The following is a 15,525-nucleotide window of genomic DNA, read 5'->3' on the forward strand; positions in this document are numbered from 1 at the left end:
GTGGGGGCTGCGTGGGAGCTGCGTGGGGCGGGCGGCAGCACCATGGAGAGCGGCGCCGCGGGGCGCCTCGACGCCGCCGCCTTCCTGGGCGCCTGGCGGCGCTTCGACGCCGACGGCAAGTGGGGCCGGCGGGGGGACACGCGTGGGGTGGGGGGAGACCACACGGGGGAGTGCCCGCCTAAGTGGGTGCTCCAGAGAGGGTGCCCGCGCGGGTGGGTGCTGCGGTGGACGGGTGCCCCTCTGGGTGGGTGCCACGTCAGGGTTGCCCACGCGGGTGGGTGCCACGTGAGGGGGAGGGCGACGGTCTGGGTGGGTGCCCGTCTGGGCACGCATGCAGGTGGGGGCAGTGTGGGGCACCCGGGCTGCTGCACGTGGGGATGGGTGCCTGCACGAGTGGGTGCCTGCTAGCATGTCCGAGCTTCACCCATGGGGTCCTGCAGGCATTTCAGAGCCCCCCTCTTCCTCCGCCTCATGCCCTAATATCAAATCTGAAATTCTCCCTTGCCACTCCAAAGTTTTTGCCTTTTCAGCACCTCCCCGTTCCTTCCCCTGTTCCCTCTTGCGGTGCCAATTTGTGGTGGGTTTTCCCAAAAAGTTTGCTGTAAAGAAAACTCCTACGGGGGCTCCGCGACGCTGTGCGTGGCCCCCTCATAGACGTGAACTGACCAAATTGATCAGGCAACCCCCCGAGTGGGCAGGCAGGGCCGCCAGCTGAGCTGAGCCCACCCACCACGCAGCCTTGGGCTCCCCCCACGCATCCCAGGACACGGTTCCCAGAGCACAGGCGGTGCCACCTGACCATTAATATATTTGACCTTCATTCAGACAACGGTTACATAGAAGGGAAGGAGCTGGACAATTTTTTTCATCACCTCCTGGAGAAACTGGGACCAGAAGTAAGTACCGCACCGCGTTAGTTGTGCCTCGAGTCCAGGCAGAAAGGTCATTTTGCTGAGAGCTGGTTTGTAGTTGTCGTCGTCCGATCGCCAGCTTCCCCAGCCTTCCCCCCTGGAAAAGAGCTTTTCTCCTGTTTAAGCAGGCGTGGCGACGAGTGCAATCACCTGAGAAGTCTGATCAGTTGATTTGTGTCCGGCGGCTGCAGCCGTGGCGCGACTGCGCTTGGCACCGGCTGAAGGGGCCGGCTGGGAGCGTGGAGGGAAAGTCATTTAGTGCGGTTGAACAGCAACAAATGGAAAAGGACCGGCACGTGGTCTGGCAGGGCGAGGGGGAGGACAACGGTGGCGATTTATTCAGATGAGTGCTGATTAGTCTTGTTAATATGATAGGTTTCTTTCCAGGGTCAATTTTTAACAAATATACTGTCGTTAATTTTAAAAGTTTTTTAGGAAGGAGATGTATGTCTGTACTGCTGAAAATGGCTAGAAGCCAAACAGGAGTCAGTTCTGTTGCTCTTAAGGCCAAGACCTGGCTCCTAAGTATTTCTGGGTTTATCCTCTGGTTTCTTTTCCTGTTTTTGGCAGTATTTCCCCTCTCTCACCCTCTGCATCTCAGTTCTACCAGAAGTTGCACAACAATTTACAAGGGCTGGTTTCCTCAGCTCGAGGTCATACGTTGCCTTTGACTGTCACCATCAGTGAAGGAGAAATCCTGCCACTCAGGTCAGCTGCTTGGAAGTATGTGAAGAATATATTCTGTTAACAGGCTTAATATTTTTGCTACCCAGAATGTGCCCAGCTAGCAAGAGAACAGGAGTAAGCATCTTCCAAATGGAAGGAGAGGGTATGCCAAAAACCAGAGATGAAACAATTCCTTTAAGCAAAAAGTAATTAACGAAGAGAGAAAAGGTAGATGATAAAAGGCATAAATTCATGAGTATCAAATGTAAAATAAGGATTATATTTGCAAGCCAGTTAGGATTCTTGGATATTTGGGGCTATGATAAAAAAAAAAAAAAAAAAAAAAACAACAAAAAAAAAAACCAGAAGCTGTGAGTATTTTTTCAAGCATGTTTTTGTTTAATTTGCAAGTAAATTTGTACTGAAATATTGGCAGTTTCTGCAGAAATGTCTTTCTAGAGCATGGACAGTTAGATGAGCAGATAGGCATGTAAAATGACTTTAAAGCGAATCAAAAAAGATTCAGCAATAAGTGCTAAGAATCATCAGGGCCACAGAAAAACTGATCTGAAGAGCAATTGAAAAGGTCACGTTCGTTTACTGAGGAACAAAAGATGAAATTGGGAGATGCTAGTCTTGGGGTATTGAAACACCAGTGCAAAGCACGCTCAAGTGAACCGGTGACAGCAAACATGAAATGTGGAAGGAGAGGCTTAAAATGAGGCTGCAGAGCTCGACTCTGCAGCGGATTGCTGAAGCAAGGGACCTCCAAGTGGGGCCTTAGTGTTGCTCGCGAGGTTTAGCCCGGGTTTTCTCACGCTGTAGGCAGCTTCTTAATGATGAGAGGTCAAGAGGAAACTTCCAGCCCCACTCTGGCCCATAGCTGCCCTTGCACGTTCCTCACGTGAGATTCTGAAGACAGCGTCACACCGGCTGGGTTGCAAGCCCGGTGTGTTGCAGCAGTTTTTGTGGTCCTGCTGATACTGATGTGAACTGTATTCTGCTGTGGTAGGTATCAGCACACAGGACGTGCACAATGAGGGTGTTCTGGCAATGAACCCTTCTGCTTTGAGAAAGCAAGAACAGTTCGCTGATTACCAGAAATCACTGCGCAGGTGGCTCCAGCTTAAACCAGCACCCTCATCTAGCTTGCATCTCCTTTGCTTCTGCTGTCTAGGTTTTGCCATTTAAAGAAAAGCTTAACAGAAATTGAATGAAGGAACAACTCCCTCTCTCCCTAATAAACAGAAGAAATAAACTGATTCTGGAAGACAGTGCTCACTAACTGTCAGGCACCCAAACAGGCTCTCAAGCGTTTTGGGGTTTCTCCCCTGGTTTCCTTGCCTACTTTTGGCAGTCTTTCTGCCCAAGTAGTATTACCCTGAGTGATAAGATGACGTGGTGCCTTGTTCCCCTTTGCCAGCAGCCCGATCTCGGTTCCTATGGTTGTTTTGGGACAAAATGGTCTCCTGTCCAGCGGGCAGCAGGCAGCACAGCCTGCCTCTGTGGCACAAAACCCAAGGGGAGCTTTGTCCTGGGAGGCTGAGAGCGGCCCCCCCACCCCTCTCCCCAAGCTATGGGAATCACCTGTAGTGCTGGAGTAAACAAAGGTCTCTGCGATGAGTTTGTCTAATAACGTTGAGCCGTTTTTCTCTTTTTCACGTGATTCATGTTGCACAGGCTTGTGTTTATAGTGGGAGGAGTAAAGGATCCCCCTTGCACTGGTTTTAACTATCTTACAGAAAGAAAGTGTCTGTCTTGGTCCAAGCGGTGAGCTGGGACTGAACATTTCTCTGCTTTAGTGTTTGTTTTGACCTTTACTTCTTCTTTGAGCTCTTAACGTCTCTGTTTCCTTGCACAGTAAAAGGGTGGAGACAGTAATACACTAACATAACTTCCAGATGTGTCACAAGGATTAATTAGTGACTGTGTCTGAAGTGCTTTACAAGTGATAAATAATGTTATCAACACTGGAAGTTGTCTCTGCTTGAATAGTGAACAGCTTCATAATTATATTTTTTCAGCCTGCACTCTCTAAGCTGTTATTTTTCTTAATGACCACTGTAGTCCTTCAGCTCTGTTTTCCTTCCCAGCTACTCTGCAGCATCCCCAGCTGACACTAAATGCCAGGGGATGGGAGCAGCTGGGAAAACAATGCAAAAGGGAGCCCATCGGGAAGCTGAGAGGCACAGCTCTTCCTGATGGCTCTGAGCAATGAAGGAACCTTGAAATACCACCCAGCGAGGGATGCTAATTCATCATCTTTTGTGGAGCCATCAAGAATTTTGGGGGGGTTGAAGGGAAAGCTTTGCAACTGAGGTAGACCTACAATAAACCAACACAAATCCCAGATGCTGCTTTCTGTCTCTCTTCCTCCAGCAATTGCCCATTGCAATTTGACAATGCCCTTAATAACGTGCTTTAACTTTTAGTGATCCCTAAAGTGGTCTTTTGGACTAGATGATTGTTGTAGGTCCTTTTCAACTGAACTATTCTGTTCTGTTCTGTTCTCTTCTCTTCTCTTCTATTCTATGCTATGCTATTCTATGCTATGCTATGCTATGCTATGCTATTCTAATTCTTTCTAAGAAAATGACTTTGATTTCCAGCTGTGTGCTACATATACATAAAGCTTCGGTGATTTACGACACTAAAGTTTATATAAATTCTCCATCAGCTGGATGTACTTCTGTGGTTTGCTTCGTTTGGGGGATATGAGGCAAGACTGAGGATAATTCAGCCACATACCTGCACAGGTTTGGGAACTGCTGGCATTATTCTTCTGCTGCCGTTATTACTCCTGTGACTTCTCTCTAACTGTTTGAGCCTCCAGCTTCCAACCTGCTGCTGCATGGCTGCTGTGAGCTGCCTGTGCTCTCTTCTGCTCATTCATAAACCTCTTTCTTCTACATTATGGACACCTTTCCATGCATCTTCTAAAAGATTTTATACTGAGGTAGAAACTTTGTGAAAAAGTTACTTCTTACTGAGGAAGTAATTTTATTGGAGCAGGAGCTATAGCCCCTGCCTTTCTCTCTTACATTGCTGTACATCTTTCTTTCTGTATAGAGATCATTTAGGATCTTCCTTGCTTGCTCTTTGCTATAGTTTTAATGAAGCTCTATGTATATTCTCATAATAATTAGACAAGAAGAGGTTTATAGATGAATAGGTATAAAATGTGGGTTTGAATTACTGAAAGTTTCCATAGAACCAATGCTGTCTGGGCAGATACAGAGGGAAATGCATGTTGCCATTATGCTTGCAGGGCTTTCACAGAAAGGTATTTCACTTTGCTTAAATTACACAAAAATTAGACAGAACACTTTCAGATAAAAGTCAGTTGCCCTCACCTAACTGTAAGTGTGTAAGAGTCTGCATGTGAAAATTTCTAAAGTGTAAATTTAATCAGGCAAGACAGGTATTAGCCTTGTTATAATCCCCCTGCCTCTAAACTACTTGTATAGTTATGACTGGAAGGGACTGAAGTTGATCTTCAGGAGATCACCCTGATCAGCCATAAAAGATTTGTCTTTGCTTTTTACTTCCAAAGAAAATGAGCAGCCTCCAGCTACTCTTGCACTCCATCTTTGCCTTGCACAATGTATTGTCTATTTAAATATCTAAATTATGTGCTTAACTTAGTACGGTCAGGAGTGCAGCAGATAGATGGTCATTCAAATAAAGTTTAAGGCCAGGTTGGTCAGGGCTTTGAGCAACCTGGTCTAGTGCAAGGTGTCCCTACCCATGGTGGGGGGGTTGGAACTAGGTGATCTTTAAGGTCCCTTCCAATCCAAACCATTCTATGATTCTGATTATTGCCAAATACACTTATTTCTTTAGGTGTAGCTTTTGTCAGCCTTGATTAGTCTGACCAGTTCCTATTTCTGTTCCTGCACATTAAGGCAGGGCACTGCAAGTGCCTGGAAGTATTTCTAAATGCAAACTCAACATGCCTATGGGTAAAAACAGACACGATGTGTTTTCATTGCCCAAAGGCATGTCAAAAAACTTTCAGCCTAGCGGAAAGGGCAGAACAAAGAACCTGTCCAAAGCCTAACCACAAAACTGTGATGGCACAGGGAAGGCTGTAATAGCCTTTGTTGGATGCTGGTGTCTCCTACATGAAAAAATATTTCCCACATATTTGCTGATGAAAGCTAAAAAAAAGAAGCAAAACACAATACGGAATGGCAGGTTAAGCACTCATCTATTGTAGCATGCAGGGTTACAGTAAATCCTAACCAAAACACAGGGCCAAATTCTTAAGTGATAGCACAGCAGTTAAGTAAGCAAGATTGTCCCAGATGAGAAGCTGGCCCAGGAGTTGCAGGATGAAATCCCATGCTAATACAGGCAATCCAATGTACAACTGCATGGGTGAAATGAAGTCATTCGTGTCATTCATTTTTTTAAAGCTATGGGATTTAAAGAAGAAATATTTGGCCAAAAGAAGGTCAAAGGTCTTCTAAGGTCAAAGTGTACATTACTGATGTCTCATCTGGTCTTTGCTGACCTCCAGTCTGTACTCTGGGGTTTTTGGCATGGTAATAATTGTTGAGTTTGTTTTCCAACTAGCCTTCTTGGCAAACATAATTTATTTTCATAGATCTTGTAGGAACTTGATATCTCTGGGACCCTTTGACCTTCTATCAAATTTGGCTGAAACATTGTTAGGAGAAACATGTGCTCAAGCCAGCATTTTCAGATAAGCCTCATTTTTTTTTTTCAAGAAACAGGCTATAATAGTCACTTACATTTCTTCTTGCTTTTTATACCCTATCAATATAGCGGCTTGCTTCCAAAAATCATGTCAAGAAGGGGAAAAAAAATCAATTTATGACAAGACTGTCCTGATCAGCAGGAATTAAATGATATGTCCCCTTTCATCAAGTAGGAAAGGCTCCACAGTGCTCCTCCGTACATTCACTTTTTACCCCCCAAAATAAATGACTCATAGTTGAGTTTTCATCAAGGCAAGCTGCTGCCATGCACACGGATCCCTTAAGGAACAAAAATGTAATTAGACAGCACGAGGCAAAGAGAGTGACAATATAAAATAAATGGGTTAACAAGGAAGATAGATTACAGCCAGGTTTCCAAAAAGTCATAACCAACCACGACAAAGAAATTAAATGCTGTGAAGATTGAAAAAAAATGTGAACATGCCCTTTCCACTATTACAAACAGTATTAAAAAACAGATTACCTTTGTGATGCTAAATACTTCTAAAAGGTTTTTGCAAAAGGGAACATGAAGACTGGACATGGAAGGAGAAAGCATAAAATTAATTTGTTACGGCAACTTGAAGCAGAGACAATTTTCTTTGCAAAACTGTGGAAGAGCATCCATAGTAATAAATTTATTCCTTAACCCTGAGAAATGTATGAACAAAGCCACAGCAATATTTTAAACAAAAATGACATGGCCTTCTCTTCATGGTATGTAGTAAGGATTTCCTCATTGACTGGACAGTCAGAACATGCAGTGGCTCTTGGAAACCACGCAGCATCCAACCTATGAGGGGCCAGGGCAGCTGAAGCTTTACAAGTCATATGAAGCAACTTGAAAAGGGGTTAAAGCATCTCTCCATTCCAGGCTAGCTCCCATTGTCATTATGGTCCAATGAAGATCATATTTCATGGAAATTAGCAGAGGGTTGGGGGTTATTTCCCTTAAATAAGCATCAGGAAGTCACTGCTGGGGTTTTGCTTCTGCTGCAGGACACTTTCTTGCCAGCACTTGCTCTCCCAGCAACAGCGTTCTTCCTCAGCCCAACCTTGAGTGAAATTGGAGGCAAGTCCTAGTTCAGGCATGTTTTCCAGACTGTGGCAGGGAATCCTTTTCATTATAGTGTTGACTGATGCTAAACGTGACTGTCTCTGTAGATGTTTCTGACTTAAGTAGGCAGTAATTCAGGGGAAATTGTGCTCCTCTGTCAATTAGGGCTATTACCTCTTGATTAAATTCTCCTCCAGGAGCTCAGGCAGGTGCATGCAGCAGGGAAAACAAGGCCTGACAAGATGACAAGAAAGGCCTCCTGGTACAGACAGCTACCAGAAAGGATGCATAAGTGTTTATTTAAATGTTCACAAAAGGGAAATTTTATCTAGCTGCTAACAAGTTTGCAAAATTTTGGCCCACGCAGTGAACACTTGAGAAAGCTTTGCAAACCTTTGAAACTGGGGAGTGATCTGCTGCTCGAGACAGGCAGCATAGTCAAGACAGCATGAAAAAAGCTGTGTTCAGCTACAGCCATTTACTTGCTGCCATTTCCCCTTGTCCCAGCTTGTAGAGACAAGAGGCATGAATTTGTATCGTGCTATTTGTACAATTGCTTTCCAGAGAAGAAAGGTGGTGTTTTATTCTTTTTTTTTTTTTTATTACTTCCCCTGTAATTCATAGCACTTGAATAAATTGAGTGTGAGGCATCTGAAAGCAGAGCGTGCTTGGCTTTTAGACTTCCCTGCTTGTTGCAGTCTGTAGTTGGACATCAAGTTAATGATTAAAGGGAAAGAAGGAAAAACAAACTTCCTGGGGAAGCTGGTGGCCACAGCACTCAGCACAGCATGTGCGTTTCCATGTAAATGCCGTACGTCCCTGTGTGTGCCTGCCTACAGGTCTCCCCTTCTTGCTCTCCTGCTCCTTCTCCATCATAAGACTTGCCCAGTCTGGAAGGCAAGGAAATATCTGTCATAGCCCAAAGGCAGAGAATTAAAAAAGGCTTCTTGACCAGCGTGCTGCTAAGCTTTTACCTTTGGCATCTCCTCAGCGACCTCATCATAGGGTGGCTGAGGCAGCGAGGGGGCCCCTGTACCCCCAGTGCAGCCCCTCACTGTCCTGGCATCCCAGCTCAGCCCCAGCCCAGCACTGGCTGGTTGCTGGGTCCCTGCCCAGGCCGTGCCTGCAGAAACTATCTCAACTCTAATTTCTTACCTGTGAATAGTTAGCTTGTCCCTTTTAGGGATACCTGAATTTTATCTGTACAAACCACCAATACTACTGAAAACAAAATCTGCTTAACATACTTACATGACAGTAATTGGTTGCTGTATCTACAAGGCTTTAAAAAATTTTAATAGTCCCCATATTATTACTCTTTATTTCCCTGCTGACTGGCTTTGCTTGCTATTCGTCTCTGTCCATCTCCTTTCTCCTGAGCAGGGCTTGGAGTCTGAGCTGGGGTGACCCCTCCTGAAGCCTTCCTAGGGCTCCCAGGACATTGCACCAGCACAAATAATACTGGGGACAACATGTTTGGCTAGCAAAGTCCTGCCTCAGCTCCATAAATCCTGGAATATGGCATATACAGTACTTTTGCCCAAATACTTTTCTCCCTCTGTTTCTGGAGCATGCTCTTGTCTGGGTGTGAAGCTCCTGCTGAAGCACTCACAAGCTTCCCAATGTCTCTTCCCCTCTGTAGCAATGCCACAGCCCTAATTTGGAGGCAAAGACATACATGAACAAAAATCTAAACAAGCCAGAGTACTGAATTTGCTCCCTGAGCCTTCAGGGAGGGTTCAGCAACTCCAGCCATCCGCCCCACTGTCCTGGCTTTGCCCTGGAGCCTGCCCAGGCTGCCCCACCACAGGCTGCAGACCTCCAAAATCAGATTACAGAGGCAGCAAATGTGTCAGGAGTCTGCAGTTCATGTCCTTTCTTGGACAAGGGGAAAAAATCATGCAGATGACATGCAAAGGTTTTTCCAACCTTTTAAATTTTTTTGGAATGGTAAAGCAATCAGAGGATGCTACTGGTCTGCACCACCAGTAGGTTAATCTTGGAGACCAGGTCTCCCAACCTTGGTTTCTGCTTGGAAGTGGCATGGCTTATTTGATCTTTTTTTTTTGATCTTCTGTGATTGGGGTTTTTTTGGTAAACACAAAGGTCACCTTTGAAACCTAATGGTCATCATCCAAGGCGTATCATTCTCAGTGTAAAAATCTGTGACATACAAATAATTTTTCCTTGAGTGGGAAAGCCAGTTTGTGCAGTATCTTTTACTTCACTTTCATGCTGTGGGAGTAAGGGTTGGGGTTTAGTAGATCCATTACCACTTGTGTTTCATAAGTAGAATATTTATGAACAGAGATTGTTCAATTTGAAAAATCCACTGTTGTGTAACCCCTTGGACTAACAGCTGTGGGAGCTATGTAAATGTTGTATTTCAGGTATTTAGCTGATGTATCCTATAGTTTAAATCAGTTAAAAATAAAATTAAAGAAAGGGAGGCTGTCTTATTCTTATGCAGATAGCAATGTTCCTGCCACACAAAGCTCAATGAATTGGTGGTTAGTAGCTGACACAAAGTTGAGCAATAAGCTTTCTGAACAAATGACTAGTCTGAACTCCACAGCGCACTTTTCAAATATCAGCTATGATTATAGTTTCAGAAATAACTTATCCTACTGGGCACGGAGGAGGATAATTTCAGAGTACTTTTGCAAGCCTATTGAAGTCGGCAACTGATAGGCTTGCCTAAGCCCTGGGAGGTGTCTCAAAGCGCCAAGGTGCCATCAGAAGGCAATTTAAGTAGCACAAGGGCGAGTTATGATGCCAAGGAGAAAGAAAACTCTGTGTGTGTGTGTGTGTGTGTGTGTGTGTGTGTGTGTGTTCAGTGGTGTGCTGTGCCCCCGTGCCTGCACCCAGGGAGCCGGCAGAGAGCACCAGCCCGGGCAGTGGTGCGGGCTTGCTCGCCACCACCGCGGGGATGGAGTATCCTGTGGCCATGCCCTGGGACCTGCTCAGGGCCAGCAGCAGGCCCCAGGAGGGGGACTGCCACCTCAGGCACATCCCTGTGGGTGTTTCATCCACTAACCAGGAGCTGCCATCCCTCGGCGTTGTACCCCAGGGGTGCGCCCTGCAAAGATCCATGTGGGTGCCCCTACCCTCCCATTCCCACTCCCTGATTCCTGAACTTCCCATCATCTGGCACGTCCTAGTCCTGTGTTACCCTAGATGATGTTACCCTTGAAGGGCTTTTCTTCAGGGTTTGAGAAGAATTTAATTTATTATCTTGTAAAAAATGCTCCAAAGATATGCCAAGGGTCAGTCGGGTTCTCCCCGCTCCCTCCTTCCCTCCCTCCCAGAGAGGTCCACTTCCCACGAGACTGGAAGAGTATCCAGGACCTGCTCAGGGCAGGTGCAGAGGGTAATGTTGGACTTAATTAATTGCTTGAGCAAGATTAACTAGGTGACCTTCCCAGCCCAGCCACAAAGCTCATCTGACCAGAAGCCTTTCCCCAGGGTGGGAGAACTGTACTTTGTGTAGCCCAGTCAGACTAGGTATCCTAACGGTTACTGCTAAGAGAAAGAAATCATGACTGATGAACCTAAGCATTGTATTTCACCTGTCACAGCAATGCCTGTCAAAACATGTAACTTGACAAGTCCTGAAAACTCACTATGTATAAACTGATTATGGGTTGAGCAGATGCAAAGGGAATGGGAATTGTTTAAAATTCCATGCTATTAACCCAGAAACACTGACAGGGCTTGGTGCCAGGTCTCGAACTAGTTGGCAGGCAATAATAAGCAACAACCTAGTTCCACTGACACCTTTCAAGGCTGATGATCTAATGAACTACAGGGATGTAGTTCAAGGATAAGCATGCCTTCCTGAAAAAACATGAGTTGAAAATGAGCAGCATGAAAACCGCTGTAACACACATTTAAGCAAAAACAAACGCCAGTGATATAGTGGGAACAGTCGGCAAAAGAAGCAGGTGTCACTGAAATATTATGGGGTCTCCAAACACTGGTCTTCCAGCTGAAAGCTTAGTTGCTACAAAGCTATGCATAGGACTTATTTCCAAAGATTCATCTGCAGTGGTGTGTTTGTGGGCTTTTAGAAGCATTATCCCCAACTGTAAGGATGCAATGATCCTGGTGGTTATCTGTGAGTGAGGAGAGATTTCCTCCAGGAGACTCTTCTAGTGACCTCAGTAATTTTTGTGCACATGTTATTTTCCCCATGGCAGAACACCATCACAGAAGAAGAAGTTCAGAGGATGAAGAAGCAATTCATGTCTGCCTACAATGTCACCACAGATGGACGCTTGCAAATCCAAGAGGTATCTGTCCCCAACCCCAGACCAGGATTTATTTTATAGAAGGATGGAGAATTAGGACAGACTTTTAGTAGGGCCTATAGTGATAGGACAAGGAATAACAGTTTGAAAGTAAAAGAAGGTAGATTCAGACTAGATATAAGGAAGATATTTTTTACAATGAGGGTGGTGAAACACTGAAACATGTTTCCCAGAGAGGTGGTAGATGCATTGAAGGTCAGGCTGGAGGGGGCTTTGAGCAACCTGATCTAGTTGAAGATGTCCCTGCTCATTGCAGGGGGTTTAGACTAGATGAACTATAAAGGTCCCTTAGAACCCAAACCATTCTATGACTCTATGATAAGGGCCTATAACAGTTTTGGGACAAATGGAAGATAGAGCCTGGGTGGCGACAAGGTGAGTCATTGAGTCCTGCATTAGCCAGATCTCTTGGCCTGGCGTTTATTTCCAAGGCAACAATGTGCCCAGCTTATGTATCCCATACTGGGGCAGGAGCCATCCAAGATTTTTATTTTTTTTTACTTTCATGGTTTGAGTTTGTTTTGAGGTTTTTAAATGTGGGGTTTTTTTTTTGTTGTTTTTTGTTTTTTTTTTTTTTTCCAGCTTGCAAATATGATCTTGCCAGATGATGAGAACTTTCTGCTGCTTTTCCGACGGGAAACTCCCTTGGACAACAGTGTGGAATTCATGCGGGTCTGTATCTCTACTTCCACCTTCTGTAGAACCTAGCATGGGAAATACATGGGTATTGTGGAAGCAAAACACATTCTGACCTCTTCAGGTGGAGAAGGCTGTACATTATTTACACCAGCAAAGCAGAGACGTGGTATCTAGGACTGGACCAAGGGCACCTGAAGAGTGCATCAAAGTTCACAAACACTCTGAGCCACCTATCAGTCATGCCACCAGAGACAAAACCTTACAGTAGTACCTACCCACTGATAAATTCAGCCCTACAACCAAAGCTGCATCTCCTCACCTGCAGCACAGCATAGACCAAGAGGGCAGACCAGGCACATTTTAAACACCATTTTATCCTGAAGCATTAGTCTGGCAGGGCATGGAGTGGAAATCTCCATAAGTTGAGCCAGCTGAGGAGCACAAGCCCATAAGGTTTCCTTAACCTTGCCCAGTCTCACTCCAATCTCTGCCCCTAAGTATACCAGCACAGACTTTCAGTTTTTCCAAGACTACTTGCAGTTACTTTTATTTCGCATCCAAACTGGAGGCTTTTGAAGATCAATGGCCAATTGTGTATGGCCTTGACTTTTACTCAGGGCAGTAAAAGAAGTTGCATGTACAAATTAGGTAAGAAATGCGGGTTGGTTTCTTAGTCTTTTCTTCCTCTTATAGGCAGTATGTCTGCAGTAAGTATGCAATAGCAGTGTGTCACATGTACAGCATCCAAGTGAGAGTAAAAGCTATTGTGTGGAAAGTTTATCTTATTTCATCTACAATTAATTAAATCTTGGATAATGCAACAGCTTGCTCATTATGGAAGTCCTGATTTGAATCTTTACAGTCTATCACCCGAGCAGATGATTAACTGCAGTATTTATGTGGTCGTATCAATCTATCCCCATTCAGATCTGGCGCAGTTACGATGCTGATAGCAGTGGATTTATTTCAGCTGGCGAGCTCAAAGTAAGTTGTTCTAACAAGTCTCTTTGGGCTTGATCTACAGCTCACTGATGTCAGCGGGAGCCTTTCCATCGCCTTTACCAATTTGCTGCCTTTTTGTGAGGTTGGCAAATGGCATTTCTAGGTCATTCGTGGGGAGTTTAAGGACTGGGAACCCTCTAGCCCTCTTGCACGGCTGCAGGGACACTGCTGGGAGGGAGGATGATCTGCTGTTGCCTTTGCTGTCCTGCTTCCCCCTTGCCTTGTCCCATGACCCCACTTGTCTTGGTCACCCCCAAGCACCCAAGGAGCCCCCTGAGCACTGCCTCACCTTTGTGCATGTGCCTCTGCCAGCTAAACAGAGCCAGAGCCATTGTGTTTTATTAATGAGATTTCTTCACAACCTCTTCCTTAGCCTGTGGAGTTTCTGAACACTGATTTGTTTTTAAATCTCAGGCTATTGAAGCAGAAACCTGTTCAGAAACCATAGCTCAAAGACTTTGATCCAGCCCGTGCTGACCTCTCAGTGTGTGGCTCCAGCCTGTGTCCCAACAAAGACATAAGAGGCTGCTTAAGTGTTTTGCTTGAGTGGCAAATACTTTGATTTGAGATCAATTAGCAAATATTGCAGGACTTATGTTATCTTCTGAGTTAATTATGACTCGTTCCAGTATGCCTGCTCTGGAGAAAAGTGGTTATTTTCTAATTTATTTGAAAATGTATGTTTCAACTAAAAAAAGTGAACTTTATGTGAAATTGAAGACACTAGCACTGATTAGGAATATGAAATTAGATTCATGTAACTCTGCTGAATTTGGATTGAATTTCTTAGTGTCATTTATTTAATTTGCTCTAAAGAATAAAAATTGTCTCTTTCCTTACTACAGGATTTCCTGCGAGATCTCTTTTTGCAGCATAACAAGATGGTTGCTGAAATCAAGCTGGAAGAATATACTGATACCATGGTAAGAAAAGACAGCGTAAATATTGTTTAGGTTATAATACGGCCTAAAAATCTTCTTCAGGGTTGTCCTGGTAGGGGCTGGCCTAGAGCTCCCATTGGTCTGGCAGCGGGAGGAGCTGCAGCCCCCTGAGACCCCAGGGGCTCCCCAGGGCCCAGTGCCCTCACCTGTGTGCGGGGGCGGGGGGAGCACAGCTGGAGGGCTGGGCCCCGATTGGCCGATAGTCCATGTCATGTGACATTGTGCTCACCATATAAAGGCAGGAGTGGGCTGGGAGGGGGTCTTACTTCTGGGGGTGTAGCTGTGGGGCCTTTGTGTTTGGGATGGCCGGCTGGGAGGTGAGCAGCTGTATTGTACGTTACCCGTTGATCCTGCTGTCAGCGTGTTGTTCTGTCACTGTTATTAAACTGTTTGTATCTCAACCCGCGAGTCTCCCTTTGCCCCTCCGATTCCCTCCCTGTTCCCAAGTGGGGGGAGGGTGGGTGAGCGGCTGCGGGGTGTTTAGCTGCTGACCAAGCTCAAACCACAACAAGGGTCAATGTCTATCAGGCCATAAATGCCCTCATAAAAAGTATATCTTCTCCAAGAGATCCCTGTGGAAAGTTAGCAGCACATGCTGCTGCTGTTTTTTTGTAGCGCGTTGGACATCTGCTGTGAACAACATTTCAAATATTTTTGCTTTGAGCTGAACTGTTTCCTATGAGGAAACAGCTCAACTGCACGTGATAGCAAAGTCAGCTCTAAACCCCTTTAAAAAATAGGTGAGGTGCATCTTTCTTCAGGGTATATTCATCCCTAGCCAGATCTCCAGCTCCTTCCTTCCCTCCCTCCCTCCTAGCGAATCCTTTTGCTCCCGAGACACGCAGGTATCCAGCTCTTCTGCTCTGCAGAGCCCAGCAAGCCTTGCTGGCTCCCTGCTGCTTCCCTGAAAGACTGGGCGGCTGAAAGCTTCAACTCTTCACCTGCCTTACCACAATATAGCTTTTATACTGCAATCAGCAACATAATATTTGGTGTAAGTTTAGCATCATTCACCTGGATTTCAGAGTAACTTATTATATCTAACCATCTAAAAACAAGAAAAAAAAAAAAAGCAACTTATTTTTGATGTCGTTCTCAAGGGTATTATTTGAGTTTCACTAGCAGACATCTACCATTGCAATTTTCTAAATGATTTTCAGATGGAACTACCTTGATTATTGACACAAAAATCTGTGTTTGTACCTAAAAAACAGCTTGGTATGCAAGCAAACAAAGAGCTGCCAACATATTTTGCAATAGCACGTTATGTATGCA

General features: G+C 45.1%; 1 protein-coding gene across 1 annotated transcript in view; it reads left to right on the forward strand.

Annotated features, from left to right (window-relative positions):
* The window catches only part of SCGN (secretagogin, EF-hand calcium binding protein), a 29,477-nt gene continuing 13,952 nt past the window's right edge, over positions 1 to 15,525 (forward strand). Inside the window, exons 1-6 of the mRNA XM_042798107.1 lie at positions 1 to 115; positions 826 to 896; positions 11,558 to 11,650; positions 12,251 to 12,340; positions 13,235 to 13,291; positions 14,155 to 14,232. Of these exons, the coding sequence (XP_042654041.1) occupies positions 43 to 115; positions 826 to 896; positions 11,558 to 11,650; positions 12,251 to 12,340; positions 13,235 to 13,291; positions 14,155 to 14,232 (462 nt within the window). The 5' untranslated portion in view covers positions 1 to 42. The remainder of the gene's footprint in view (positions 116 to 825; positions 897 to 11,557; positions 11,651 to 12,250; positions 12,341 to 13,234; positions 13,292 to 14,154; positions 14,233 to 15,525) is intronic.

The sequence above is a fragment of the Tyto alba genome, unplaced genomic scaffold, assembly GCF_018691265.1.
Source record: "Tyto alba isolate M040663 unplaced genomic scaffold, T.alba_DEE_v4.0 Super-Scaffold_27, whole genome shotgun sequence".
Taxonomy (NCBI): domain Eukaryota; kingdom Metazoa; phylum Chordata; class Aves; order Strigiformes; family Tytonidae; genus Tyto; species Tyto alba.